At 50.9% G+C, this 14,424-nt stretch overlaps 2 protein-coding genes across 5 annotated transcripts; one reads left to right on the top strand and one right to left on the bottom strand.

Annotated features, from left to right (window-relative positions):
* Window positions 1-890: 890 nt before the first annotated feature.
* Window positions 891-9,960, bottom strand: NFKBIL1 (NFKB inhibitor like 1). Its single transcript, XM_080666470.1, has 4 exons — window positions 9,820-9,960; window positions 9,073-9,349; window positions 2,847-3,068; window positions 891-2,693 (listed from the first exon to the last, which is right to left on the bottom strand). The coding sequence occupies exons 2-4, from the start codon at window positions 9,335-9,337 to the stop codon at window positions 2,116-2,118; spliced, it is 1,065 nt and encodes a 354-aa protein (XP_080522596.1). The 5' UTR covers window positions 9,338-9,349; window positions 9,820-9,960; the 3' UTR covers window positions 891-2,115.
* Window positions 9,637-13,034, top strand: ATP6V1G2 (ATPase H+ transporting V1 subunit G2). Of its 4 annotated transcripts, none has more exons than XM_080666474.1 (4): window positions 9,637-9,919; window positions 10,829-10,912; window positions 11,171-11,271; window positions 11,742-13,034. In XM_080666474.1, exons 2-4 carry the CDS (start codon window positions 10,831-10,833, stop codon window positions 11,913-11,915), a joined length of 357 nt encoding a protein of 118 aa, XP_080522600.1. In that variant the 5' UTR covers window positions 9,637-9,919; window positions 10,829-10,830; the 3' UTR covers window positions 11,916-13,034. The 4 variants fall into 4 exon arrangements, with proteins under 4 accessions (XP_080522600.1, XP_080522599.1, XP_080522598.1 ...); XM_080666473.1 differs by lacking the exon at window positions 9,637-9,919 and adding an exon at window positions 9,956-9,997; XM_080666472.1 differs by lacking the exon at window positions 9,637-9,919 and adding an exon at window positions 9,976-10,079.
* The last annotated feature ends 1,390 nt before the right edge of the window (window positions 13,035-14,424 follow it).

A 14,424-nucleotide genomic window follows, 5' to 3' on the forward strand; every position in this document is an offset into this window, starting at 1 on the left:
CCCAACAGGGCTGGGGGCCAGACACCAGGGAGGGACACTGGAAAGAGGGAGGTCTGGGGGCCAGGAACAGGCCTTATTGTGCTGTGGTTTATGTAACTCTTGCAAAGGGCAAGCGATGTGCATAAAAAACCAGAGAAAAATCTGGATGGAGGAGCAAATTTGGACACCAAAGTTTTCTGATACTTACCTGTCAACTCCCAGTCGGACCCTAACCACCCCCCACCCCGCCCTGTCCCCCCAAACCTGAGCTCTTTGCATGCCACTTCCGAAACCCCCAGCTGTGAGCGGAACCGGATGCCTGGGTTGCTCACAGCCCGTCTCTTCTCTGAATCACAGCAGCTTCCTCTCAGCCCTTCCTTCTCCTGCCCCAACATCTGGTGATGCCTCCAGGCCTTGGGCCTCTTGGCTGTCTCCCCGGGGTCTCCTGCTCACCCCACATCGCCATGCCACGTTCTGAGGCTGCCCCTTCCCTCCTCCAAGGCCTCCCCTTCCACTCCCGGCTTCTCCTGTCCGCGGAGACTGGGGCTCCCAACCTGAAAGATTAGCTTGATTCATGAGCGTCTTGAAGCAGACAAGCGCCCACCGCACTCACCACTCCTGCCGGTGCTGCCAGGCCTGCCTTTCTTTTCATTCCACTGCTGTGCCCTGGGGTCTGGTGCTGTCTAGTCCTACACCAGTCCAGGGTGCTGAGAGCTGAGCATGAACAGCAGGAGGGATGGTGCCCCGTCTTCCACGGAACCCCAGGCCTTCTCCCTCCACCCTCAGGACATTTATCTGGAGGGCCAGGCCTGGCTGCCAGAGATGAAATCCAGGCTTCATGGGGGCAGAAGCTATGGAGGGAGCTGAGGATTGAGCTGTTGAACAAACTCAACGTGTTTGGAGGCTTTGGCTAGAAATAATGATAATGATTTATTCGCAGGTTTGCAAACTGGAAGCACGAGGTGAAAACGCAGCAGTGTTTCCGAATAAGAGGAAAAGCTGAGCTCTCCTGGTGTGAGTGCATCTCGAGAACGTCGGTCCTGCAGGCTTAGCCAGGACCACCCGTCCAGGGTGGCGGCCAGTCAGACCCAGGAGGTCTGGAAGATGCACACCAGGTCTGGTCACACCCAGTGTCTGGGTAATGGATACCAGGTCAAGGCTTAGTGAGGCCTTCAGGGGTAATGAGGGGCTATTAGAAGGCCTGTGTACGCCCAGGCACTGACATGGGCCGGGAAAATGGAGAAGTTTAAGTTCCCAGGCTGGTTAAAACGAGCACAGAGTCGTTTCCTCAGGCCTCAACCGACCTGGCTTTAGTGACTGAGTCCATGTTACTCCTCACTCTCCACGGGTGTGGGTCCCTGGTTGCCCAAGAACAGACAACCCAGGTTACATAATTTGGCTCTTTCCGCCTACTTCCCCTGGTCCTAATTTTAGCAACCGAAATTCCACTCCCCCACAGGGCTCCTCCTCCATCCTGCTCCTGTCCCGACCTCTCACAACCTCCTCATGGTCCCCAACTCTGCTGCCCCCCACTTGGACCATTCAGTGACTCAGCAAAGGGAAAGCCCTGTCTGCTGGGGAGGCAGTGAGTGGGGAGGAGGATGTGGTTCTGGTGGGGGGCTGGGGAGGGAGAGAAACTAGTTTTGTTTCCTTTTTTGGCCAGTGTTCACATTCATCTCTTGGGCCCCGGATTACCGAGGGGAGCACGGCAGAGGGTGAGGAGAGAGGCTGGAGGGCACACTGGCCTGCTCAGGGCCGCCTGCGAGTGGGCCGGCGGCGGGCCTCTAGCGTCCAGTGCAGGCAGCCATGTGCGTGCGGGTCACAGGTGTGTAGAGCTGTGAGTTCGGCAGACGGCGGGAAAGATGTCATGGGCAAATAAAACCACCGCAGTGGAAAAAGGCAGAGCCCTGGGAGTGAGACGTGGAACCAGGTCTTATTAGGAAGTGGCGGAGTTGAGGAGCAGTGCTGGTGGCTGCCCTCCCACCCCCGCTCGTCACAAGTTTCACTCCCACCCCACATCCTCTGCTGCACAGTGCGGTCCTGCCTCGTCCTCGTCACCCCACCTCTGATCATGCCCTTCCTGCTGGCCTGTCTCCAAGGCTGCGTTCCCTGCAGTCCCGCCTGGTCTCCCGGAGGTCACTTGAGGGCCTCTGCACGGCGATTCAGGGCCTGAGAAAGGGCTGTCACAGCTCCCATCACGCGGCCCAGCTCCCAGGCCTCAATCTGGCTCCGGAATCGCTGTAGGAAGCGGTCCGGGTGCCAGCGAACCTGCTGGACCCTCAAGTACCTCCTCAGAGCCTCTTGCTCCTCCAAGGGGGGACCCCTGGCCACCAGGGCTGCTGCCATGGCCTCTGGGTCCCCTCCCCCAGGGAAGGGCCAGGGCACATCACTGAAGCGCCAGAGATTACCCCTCCCAACTCCCCTGGGTTGCTGGGCCCTGGGCCCCGGGTCCCTGTGAGCCTCCTGCGCCTGCTCCTGCGCCCACCTGGCTCTGCTCTCCTGCAGTTCCTCCTCCTTGGCCCTGGCCCGCTCTTGGAAGAGCCTCCGCTCCTCCTCCTGCCGCCGCCAGCTGAGACTGGAGTCCTCAACCCGGGTGGGCCGGCAGGCTCCCTTTGCCTCATGCTGCTGCTGGCACTTCTGGGCATGCTCCCGGGCCAGGCGATCTGACCAGGCTGAGAAGGACTCAGGTTCCTGGGCCTCATGGGAAGCATAGTCTGTTTGGGAGGGTGGGACAGGGGTGGTCAGGGAGAGGCCATGAGAAGGTCACAGGGCAAGAGAAGTGGGCGGCACAGGGGAAGGGTGCAGGAGGGGGTGCAGGCAAAGCGGCAGCTGGGAAGGGCAGCTGTGGGTGGGAACGGACTCCTCACCTTCAAGCCACCCAGTGACCTCCTGCCACTCGTCCTCCAGCTCTCCCTGCAGCTTCTGCCTCCACTGGTGCTCCTTGGATGCCTCGTCTTCCTCCTCCTCTTCAGCAGAATCCCAGGGGGGTCCCCAGCCCAGAATTTGCCCTGGGGTCTCCCCATCCTTATTCTTTATTCCCATGGCAGAGGGACAGCGACGCAGCAGCGGCAGGAAGAAGTTCGTGTAGGCTGTTGGTGGGAGAGCAGTGGGGAGTTAGCTGGGCCTCCTTGGCAGGGCGCCTCTGGGGTCCTGCCGGCCACGCACGCCCTTGTCTGCCCACCTGGACCTGACACATAGTCACTGACAGTTTATCACAGTTTAACTATTCTGGCCTGTGTCCCCATCAACTATTTTATGTTTTCCGGTCTGCCTCTAGCCACCCAGGGCAATGTCAGAAACCTCTGACTCTGTATTCCAGTTTTGGCTGGAAAATACACTGAGTGGCCAAATTGTTATGATCTCTGAACGCATAATAATCTGGCCCCTCAGTGTATATGCTATATAATAAAAGGCTAATATGCAAATTGTCCCCTCGACCAGGAGTTCAACCAGCAGGCAGGCTGGCCAACTGCCCATGTCCCCTCTCCCTGGCCAGACCCCACCCATGCATGAATTCATGCACCGGGCCTCTAATATATATATATATATTATATATATATTAGAGGCCACACACACACTGAGTGGCCAGATTATTATGCGTTCAGAGATCATAATAATCTGGCCACTTTAGCCCAGCCAGCGTGGTTCAGTGGTTGAGCGTCGACCTATGAACCAGTAAGTTTGATTCCCAGTCAGGGCACATGCCCAGGTTATGGGCTCCATTCGCAGTGTGAGGCATGCAGGAGGCAGCCAATCAACGATTCTCTCTCATCATTGATGTTTCTCTCTCTCTCTGAGATTAAAAAAAAAAAGAGAAAAGACAATATTGTCACCTTATACCTCTCACCCCACATTATACTTCAGATTGGAAAAATATTTGAACATTCTACTCTACCATTATAAATATGCAAATATCGAATAGGTATCTTTTTACTTTTCAATAAACTGCATAAAATAAATGTTTTTAGGGGAATTTCCCTCAGCCAGCCTTCCCCAGGGCATGCTGGGAGGGTGGAGGTAGAGGGCCAGATCAGCAGAGTTTGAAGCAGAGAAATGCTCCAAGCAACCAGCAAGCTCTTTCCAACAACTGCTGGCCCAGGGGAGGGGAGAGGGATGGAGAGGGGGTTCCGCCCAGGAACTCCCCTCCGAGTCCTGACTTCCCTGCATTGGCTCCCAAGTGACCATGTGTGCTCACTTCACTGGCTACCCAGGCCACCCAGCACCTCACTCCTGGGACCAGGAGGGTGCGTGAGGCTCTCTTGCTGTGGGCCTGCTTCCTCTCACCAGGGCAGGAGGAGGGGGGCTGGCGGCCCTTCCATCTTTACTCTGTGGCACTGGCTATCTAGGAAAAGCACGGGACAGAAGGGGTGTTCCCATTGCCGGGGAGGCAGGGGGACAGAACGGGCCCAGCCTTGGCCGGCCAAGGCCCACGGCCCCCACGCATCTCCTGGCATACTTGAGTAGCACCGGATCCAGACCCCATCAGGACGAGGGAGGGGCAATGCTCTCCTGACCAGGGTTCATGGCAGGGGTGAGGGTGGTAGGTGCTTAGGCTAGGACGGGAAGGTTTTAAGTTCATAGGTTTTAAGGAGTAAGGCTTCCAACCATAAAATATAAGTAAAATATGACACAGGATATTAAATAGTAACTAAAAATTATGTGTGTGTATGGAAAAAGCTGGCTACAAAACTGTTCATGGGATCTGACTGCAACTGTGTAAAAAAAGAGCAAGTGCTCTGGCTGAAAAAAGGCATAGCAATAGATAAGGCTCTGGTCTCTGGTGGTAGGACAGTGGGTGGCTTCCCCACTCTTACTCAACATTTTGAAGTGAACTGATATAACGAATGTTAAATGCCCTTTCCTCGTAAAGAATGAAGAATACATGTAATCACTCTGCCCACTTGGCTGCTGTCTTTCCCAGTCCTATCTGGGTGACATAAATCACACAGCTGACAATTTCTGTCAGCGATACATGACCTCACTATATGTTTTATTTGGCAACTTGCTCTTTTCGCTTAGCATCTCGTTTATGTTTTCCACAGGAGTACACGTGGCTGGCCTCCTTTTTCATGACTGCGTGGTGTTTCACTGTGCACGGAACAAACCACCCCCCCGCCCCCAGGCAACAGACTTTGTTTCCAAACTGTCTGGCTTCCTGCATGTCTCTGCGGGCTCCTGTGGTGTTTCTGCGGGGCTGTTTCTCAGAAGTGGAATTTCTGAGTCAAGAACATGTGAGGTTTTGACAAACAGCTCTCGTTCGCGCCAACACACACCCCTATGGAAATCTGTGTCGTCCCTTACCAAAATTGCATCTCATCAACCTTTTCATTTGGCCCATCTGACAGATTAAAAAAAGATTTTAATTATGAAATTTTCTTTTTCATATGCTTTTTGGCTCTTTGTGTTTCTGTTGTGAATGACCTGCTCTTATTCATCTGCCTTTCCCTTGGAAACGATAATGTAGAGATGCAGCCTTTATGTGGTAGAGATCAACCCTGTGTCTGTGCTACATGCATTGTAGGTATTTTCTCCCATTCCCACAAGTTTATGCCAGAGTGCTCAGTGGTTGGGTGCCGATTCTCTCTCATCATTGACCTATGAACCAGGAGGTCAAGGTTCGATTCCTGGTCAGGGCACATGCCTGGGTTGTGGGCTTGATCTCCAGTGGCAAGGGGTAGGGGGAGATGTGCAGGAGGCAGCTGATAGATGATTCTCATTATTGATGTTTCTATCTCTCTTTCCCTCTCCCTTCTCTCTGAAATCAATAAAAATATATTTGTAAAAAAAGTTTGATGTAGTTAAATCTGTATCAATAGCTTTTGACTTTATTTCATTCTTAGGAAGATTTTCTTCACTCCAAGATTATAAAACAATTCCGCTGTGTTTTTCTACTATACTTACTTTTATTTTTAGAAACCTAAAAAATTCAAAATAAGTAGAAAGTATAGTACAATAAACACCTCTATTCCTATCACAGGGTATGTTAATATATTGTCATTTTTGCAACATCATTTCATTTTACTGGTACAACTCCACCATGGATAAAGTAAAATTTTCTTCGATGTTACCTTCTAAGTTTTATTCCCCCAAGGGAACCCCTCCCATAAATTTGGTATGTGCCCTTCCTGTCATATTTAGGTGAGCTGCGGGTCCCTCAATAACTTACTTTTAAGTCAGGAATGAGGGAGGACTCTATTTTTCCTGGATGAAGCAAATGCTCCAATATCATTTGTTAAATAGCTCACCTTCCTCCGGTGACTTGCAATGCCAGCTTTATCATCAGTTTAGCAGTACAGATCAACTTTTCCCAGTGTGCTTTTCTATTGGGAAGAATATATATGAAAAAAACATTTGGAGTAAAAATAGACTTTGTCTTAGTGATGACAGCACTGCTTTTCTCCTCCCCATAAGATGATATCTACCTTAAAGCAAAGTTCACACTAACTGGTACAACTCACTCAAAAAAAAAAAAAAACACCCAATATCAGAAGCTTATCATGAGGACAGCTGACTAAGGGAGGCACAGAGGAAGAAAAGGTAGTCGTGGGCAGGGTGCTCCAAGAGGGCCTCCCGGCGGAGGTGGCTTACGTTGGTCTGGAAAGGGAGAGTAATTGAGCAAAGCAGAAATCAGGCAGACGGGAAAGCCACAGGTAAGAGAGAGGCAGGCTCGTGAAAAACATGCTGGGGGTCCTGAAGACAGAGCCATGCAGGGGAGCTGCAGCTTTCAGGCGTGCTGTGGGAAGTCAGGCTGGAAAGGCAAATGAAACGTGGACTGATGACTCAGCCACCTGTACACAGGGCCACAGGCTACTTCTGCTGTGCAGATCGAGTGGTAATGGACAGTGAATATCTGGCACACAGCAGAAGTGCAGTGAATGCCATATTAAAAATAATACATCCGGAAAAAAAATCAGGTTGGCTCTGGATTTTATTCTTTTTGCAAGGATTGTGAGAAAAACAACCCTATTTCTGTGTTCGATAATTCTTGCTGAATGCAGAGAATGGTTATTATCAGACTAAGGTTTGTGTACACAGGGGTCTCTGACAGCTGAGATAACTTCCCCATTAGGTGATGGGTCCAAAGAGAAGTTACCAAAAGCCCAAGGTGGGGGCCATTTACCAGCATCTCACTGGTGTGACAACCCAGCCCAGCCAACCCAGCAGAACAGGCAAGTCCATCCGGCCTGGGCCTGCCTGGGAGCTGAGGGGAATGCCCCTCCTCAGAGATCCAAGGTCATTTCATGTGTTCAAAGAGAACACTTGCATTTAACCAACAGTGGTTTCTAAGCAGCTGGAAAGGGAAGGAGACAGGCCTTTCTACCTAGGAGTTAGAAGGCCCCCTGGTGGCAGGACTGGCAGGGACTGGGGGGAAGGAAGGGCTTGGGTGTGACCTGAGTGTGAATCCCCCTTGGGAAGAAAGTTCCTGAACCGCGGGGCAGATGCGTTTCAGCGATTAAGGGTCCACCTATGAACCAGGACGTCCCGGTTCAATTCCCAGTCAGGACACATGTCCAGGTTGTGGGCTCGATCCCGTGAGGGGTGTGCAGGAGGCAGTAGATCAATGATTCTTTCTCATCATTGATGTTTCTATCTCTCTCCCCCTCTCTGAAATCAATAAAAATATATTTAAAAAAAAGAAAGTTCCTGAACTTTCTAGGCCCTGCTTTCCTCACCTGTGAGATAATAATATCAATCTTGCAGGCTTCTTGGGATATCAGAATATAACACTACTTCTCATTTAGTTAGTGCTAAACTGTACCAAGCGCCTGCCTCTTACTCTCACAACCTGCATTTTGGAGGCAAATCAGGCTCACAGAGGGTGAGCTGCGGGTCCCTCACTCAGCCCAGCGCAGGATCCCAGGGCCCAGGCTGGAACCTGGGTGAGGACTCAGCTTTTGCCACCTGCAATGCCGGTTGTTCAGTCAGCCACCTGCACTTTGCAAACCTCCTTTGTTTTTAAGTTTAAAACCTCCCCATGTGCTGGCCTATCTCACTTATGTTAGGAAACATTAAAGAAAGGGGGAATTTTTCTTTACTATTAGGGGAAGGTGTGGGGGTGGAGATGGGTTCCTATGCTTGGGATGCCGGGGGAGCAATCAAACTGAGTGAAGGTTGCTCATCCCAACCTAGAGGTTCTCCTCAGATGTTCTTACTCTCTAAGGAAAACCTCCTGAGGGCAAATCTGGACCTGGGAAGCACAGGGGCGGAGGCTTTGCAAATGTTCTGGGATCTGAGAGCTGACCTGAAAGTACACACTGTGTACTGGGTAGCCCGGGAGGACCTGGGCAGCCCCGGGGCCAGACACACAAATGCTTCTGAATGTTGACATCAGCATGACAAAAACACATCGTAGATGGCCTCACTCTAGTCAGGTTAGGTTTTGCCCTGAGTTTGGTGGCAGGCTGATATAAATGCTTGCCTCTCAGAGCGTTTTTGTTTCAGAATCATTGGTAAGGGAGTACGGATGTGCTGATAACAGGCAGAACAACGGTTAGTACCTACTGAGTGCTTACCATGTGTACTGTTTCCGTAGATTCTTAGCACTCACCCCAGCATGGGGTGGAGCACAGGCACCATCACTGTATATTTCCATAACAACTCTGTACCGAATCACAGGACAGCGCCCTCGCTGGGCTGCCTGGTTACAGTCACTGCTGCACCATTTTGGCAAATTACTTCTCTGTTAGTACTTACATGGTTGTTGTGAGAAGTGCCTGGCACATAGCAAGGGTTGTTATTATGTAATTTTGCACGTGGGTAAACTAAGCCTCAGGGAAGTTTGGTACCTTGCCCAAGAAGTTCCAGCTATTAATAGTGCAGCTGAGATATGAACCCAGGCAACCTATCTCTAAGCCTACCCTCTATGCTACTTTTTGCACTATAGGCAAACCACCACTCGAGACAAAGTAGCTACTAATCTAGAAAGACGTGAAATCTGAGTGTTGGGTTCTTCAGACAATGGTAGTTTAGTATTGTAATGGCACAAGTGATAGCCAATGCCAACTTGGGCATCTACTCCCTAGGTCCCAGGATGCTGGCCTCCATCTCAGACCCGGTCAGTAGCTCAGGACCTGTCCCCGCAGGCACACTCACCGTCAGGACCCTGGTGGGCGGCAGCGTGCAGCGCCGTGTTTCCGTGGCGGTCCTGGTGGGCAGGGTCAGCCCCGAGCCGAAGAAGCAGGCACAGGGCAGGGGCATCGTGGCGGGCACAGGCCCGGTGCAGTGGCGGGGGCTGCCCAGCATCTACATCAAGGCCGGGGTGTCGCTGGAGGAGGGCCTGGGCCCGGGCCAGCCGACCTGCAGACAAGTACCGCCGGAAGCGACGCTCTCGGCGCTGGCGGCGGGAAGTGGAGGCCATGGAACTCCTGGGCTGAAGAAGAAAAAGAGGCATCAGAGGGGACCCAGCCTTGGCCAGCCCCTCCCCGCCACCCCGGCCATTCCGTCCCTCCCTTCGGCCTGGGTTCTCACATCCTCAGCAAGAGATGAGGCCTGTTCTCCCCCTCCCCCTTACCAGATGATCGGTTTGAAAACATTTTAAGGGGGGGGGGGGGAGCTGGCGTCACACATTTAATTTTTAATGTAAAATTGAGAAAAGGACAAATTATCACTTTTCGGCCCATAAGCCGAGCTAAATTTTAAATAAAGAACTTTGGAAAGGGGGAATAGGGACTGATAGGGGAAATTTTTATCAACAAGTTAGAATTTTAAAGTCATGGACAATTTCAAATAATGATCTAGAAATTGAATGCACCCGGTCGAATGATGTAAAATAAAGGCTTCTCCCACTGGACCTGAGTGGGTGGGGTTATTCATCAGACCTGCCCCCGCCCCCCGAAGTACCCTCAGAGCTGCCGGCCCAAGGCCGGGGTTCAGTTGCTCGGAGCGAGGCCGGAAGGCGGAGACACTCTAGGCTGGCGGAAACGGCGCAACTGAGACGCAGGTAAAGGGCGGAAATGACCTAAGGAGCATTACCGGATGTCGTTCCTCCCCGAGGACGCGCGGTGGTGGGGGTGGGGAGGTGTGTTTCCGCGGTGTGGCCTCCGGGGGGGAAACAAGGGAACATAAGATAAAAGGTCTACCTGGAACCGGGAAAGTGGAGGGTAGGCGCAGAAAAAAGAGGGCGGCCTGGAGGTTTACCCCCAACTCCCCAGCTGGGAAGAGAGAGTAGTGGTTCCGAGATGGATGAAAAGATGAGAAAAGAGAGAAAACAGGAGAGATAAGGGGAAAAAAATCATAGTGAAAAAGAAAAAAAACCACATTGAGGCCAAGAACAGAGGCAGATCAAAAAGAGAAAAACAGGCATGAAAAGAGAAAAAGGCAAGTGAGATGGATGCCGAAGTTTGGACTTGGGAAAGATAGAGAAGAAATGGAAACGGGTGGGAGAGAAAAGGGAGGAGATGTTGGCCGAATTCAGAAGTCCAACGACCTCTTCACAACGCACCACGGATGGTGACTTCCTTACTTTCTCACCCAGTCTCAACCCCTCCATGCCTCCTTCTCTCCCAAATACGCTCCTTTCAGCCCCGGCCCCCATTCCTAGATCTCCGGACTGGGCCAGCCTTGCGCCCAACTCTAGCGGGCAGCTTTGGGCCTGGTCTCCGCTGCCCCCGAGAGGTCCTTCTCGGTACTGCCAGAGTGAGAGGTGGGCGAGGAGGACCAGCTACCATCGGGAGGATCAGTTTGGGGGAGACACCCGGTGCAGGCTAAGCGAAAAGGGGAGCACTAAGACCCAGGGATAGTGGAGGACTGCAGCAACGAGCTGGAAGAGGAGACGTAGGCGGTGGGGTGGGGGGCTGGGAGCCATTTGGTACCTTGGTAGCATCCGAAACAGAATCTGCCATAACGACAGAAATGGCCAGTCAATCCCAGGGTATCCAGCAGCTCCTGCAAGCAGAGAAACGAGCGGCTGAGAAGGTGGCAGATGCCAGAAAGAGTGAGTCTCCCCTTTCCTCCATTAGAAGTCTGGAAAGAAAATTGGGGGTGGGAGGACAGCAAACATTTGAGTCCTGAGGAATACCCAAGCCTGATGGGGAGAGAGCTGAGGGCTGGGGGGCTGGTTAGAAGGGAAGAAATGGGGGAGTGTTAGAATCTAGCACCTGGTTGGCTGAGCGCAGAATAACTTTCTGGGAAGGACTGACCCCCACTATCACATTTTATGTCGGGTTCACCCACCCCCATCCTTTGCTTCCAGGGAAGGCCCGGCGTCTGAAACAGGCAAAGGAAGAGGCACAGATGGAAGTGGAACAATACCGGCGGGAGCGAGAGCTGGAATTCCAGAGCAAACAGCAGGCGGTGAGTCTGGGGAGAATTGGGGATGGCACCCCAGAGTGCAAGTTGGTGGATGCATCTGGTGAGGGTGATTCTACGATAAAATAAGATGGTCAAGAACAGAAGGGGATCCTGGTGGGGACCATGTGACATTGGTCAAGCTTTGTGATATTTAAGAGCCTGGGCATCTGAAGGACTTGAGCAGCTTGTGGGGGAATTGCCACAGTCTGTGGGGAGTATGATGACATTTGGGTGGGGGCAGAGTGCAGTGGTCATGGGTGGTGAGGGTGGGGATTGTACAGTCTGACGTTGCATGCCAGGTCTTGGAGGAAAGGGGTTGTGTTGCTGTCCTGGTGTCTGGCTGTTTCCGTGGGATGGGCGGTTTGGAGAGGGCCTTTCTCTCTGGCCTTGCTCTAGGATCTTTTCCTCCACATGCCTGGACCCTCTTTCTCTGTCTCTTCCTTTTTCTCTTCTACCCCTTCCTCATCTTCCAGGCCATGGGCTCCCAGGGAAACCTGTCTGCAGAAGTGGAGCAGGCTACCAGGCGCCAGGTGCAGGGCATGCAGAGCTCCCAGCAGAAAAATCGAGAACGCGTCCTGGCCCAGCTCCTTGGCATGGTCTGCGATGTCAGGCCCCAGGTCCACCCCAACTACCGGATTGCTGCCTAGGACAAACCCTAGTACCTGACTCCTCTTCAAAAGAAATCCCCAAATCAGAATCACCTCTCATCCTAATCCTACTCTATTTTCCATTCCCTAGAAATTCTAGGAGGCAAGACCCAATAATTCTCCTGTGAAATATAGATATCCTGCTCAGACCTGAATCTCCTTATTGTTTTTTAACCTTCACTGAGACCTTATAAACTCCCAAGTCACCGTCACCCAATCCCCCTTTGAAATTTGTAGCATGAAAAAGCAGGGATGTAGAAAACATCCTAACTCCAGAGCCCGGCAGGCTTGGATCCCTCTCCTGACCCTGCTACTAGTTGACAGGCAACCAGAACAACCTACTTAACCTGTAGCCTCAGTGCCTCCCCCGGAACAACAATGCCCACCTTTCAGTGTTGCTGCAGTAATTAGGAATCATTCTGTACAGAGCCTAGCATGGTTTCTGGCATGTAGTAGTTATGATTCGATTAATGGCAACCCCGTGATATTATTACCACCCCATGTCCACCTACCAAAACCTAAACACAGCTGTTTCCTCCCTTCTGTCTGTGACTCTAACTCTACTCATTCATTCTGTGACCCTAGTAATTCTCTGAAGAATTGGTTCTTTCCACCTCTCTTTTCCCAGGCCTTATGATCCCTGAAAGGATAAAATGATGATTTCATTTAGCCCCTTTACTGTAGTTCCAGAAGGTGCATTTTTTAGCCTCTCCTTCATCTCTTTTAAAAAAAAATATATTTTTTATTGATTTTTTACAGAGAAGAAGGGATAGGTAGAGAAAGTTAGAAACATTGATGAGAGAGAAACATCAATCAGCTGCCTCCTGCACACCTCCTACTGGGGATGTGCCCGCAACCAAGGTACATGCCCTTGACCGGAACCGAACCTGGGACCCTTGAGTCCGCAGGCTGATGCTCTATCCACTGAGGGCCCTTCATCTCTCTTAAGTTGGTCTTTCTCTTTACTGGTTTTCTCCCATTTCTTATTACCCCAAAGACCTAGCAGATGATCGCTGCTTCCTGAGATATGAAGTGAAGCTTGTCACCGTGTATGCATGGACTTCCTTTGTAACAATAAAAACTGTCAATAAAATTATTATGGGAAAAATCCTTTTGTTTCATCATTTCTCAGTTAGCCCCTCTCTTGTGTCTTGTTTCTGTATTCTCCAAACACCCAAAAGAGCTGCCCTTTGAAACTTGTTGTAGAAACATAGCAAATAATATATTATTATTGCCTGGCCGATGTGGCTCAGTGGTTGAGTGTTGAGGTCACAGTTTGATTCCCTATCAGGGCACATGCCTGAGTTGCTGGCTTGTTCCCAAATAGGGGGCAAGCAGGAGGCAGCTGATCAATGATTCTCTCTCATCACCGATATTTCTATTTCTCTCCTCCCTTCCTCTCCCTGAAATCAATAAACATTTTTTAAAAAGAAAATCTTAAAAATCATATTTCTCTAAAGTGAGAAACATAAGTGATTCCTAGTTTGGGAAATTGAAGGCTTTAGATGGCGACTGTAGAGAAAAGCTGGGGTGTAGGAACAAGCATTTTGCCCCTTCAGTAACCAAAGAGGCTCAGGCTGCAATGAGAACAAAAGGCATTTATTTGAACAAAAACACTGCACTACCATGATGCAGATCCAGGTAACTACTCAAACTGCTCTCTGAGAGAACAAAGAAAGGCAGGATTTATAAAAGCAAAAACCACAAAGTACAATTCTTTCATGTAAATGAAGGATTGCTGGCTAGGGATTGGTTGGTTCTAACATGCAAATGAGGGAGGCAAAAACTATGAGGAGCAGGTAAAGTCCATGTGTCCCTGAAGCAGTTGTTCCAAAATGTTTATGACTCAGACTTGAACTGAGTTGTTAGCAACTTCATAGCAGCTCTGAGAACTGCTGCTTCCTCAGTGGCCTCTGACTCTATGTTAGGTGACTCTCTTAGCAGTGCCTGTTCCATTTTATTTTTTCCATTATCACCTGGCTTTATTTTTCTTCATAGCACTTACTACTACTTGACATATTTATGTTTGTGTGTTGTCCTGTTGGTGAACTCTGTAATGAGAGGGCCATTCACTGCTATGTCCCCAGATCCTAGAATAGAACTTGGGACAGAGTACGCAAGATAAATACTGTTGAATAAATTGATACATAGGGTTGGAAAAACTGCCCTTCTATGACACCATCCTGGGATCCTTGAATGGATCACTTACTGCATTTTTCTTGGCCACAGAAAACAAGCCTCTTAACCAGACTCTAAGCAGGGAGGCAGGATACATCCTCCTATATAATAAAAGGCTAATATGCAAATGGACTGAATGGTGGAACGACTGGTCACTATGATGCGCACTGACCACCAGGGGGCAGACGCTCAATGCAAAAGCTGCTCCCTGGTGGTCAGTGCGCTCCCATAGTGGGAGCGCTGCTCAGCCAGAAGCCCTGAGCCAGGCTCACAGCTGGCGAGCGCAGCAGTGATGGCGGGGAGCACTAAGGATGTCAGACTGCCACCTTAT

The sequence above is a fragment of the Plecotus auritus genome, assembly GCF_963455305.1.
Source record: "Plecotus auritus genome assembly, chromosome: 4".
Taxonomy (NCBI): domain Eukaryota; kingdom Metazoa; phylum Chordata; class Mammalia; order Chiroptera; family Vespertilionidae; genus Plecotus; species Plecotus auritus.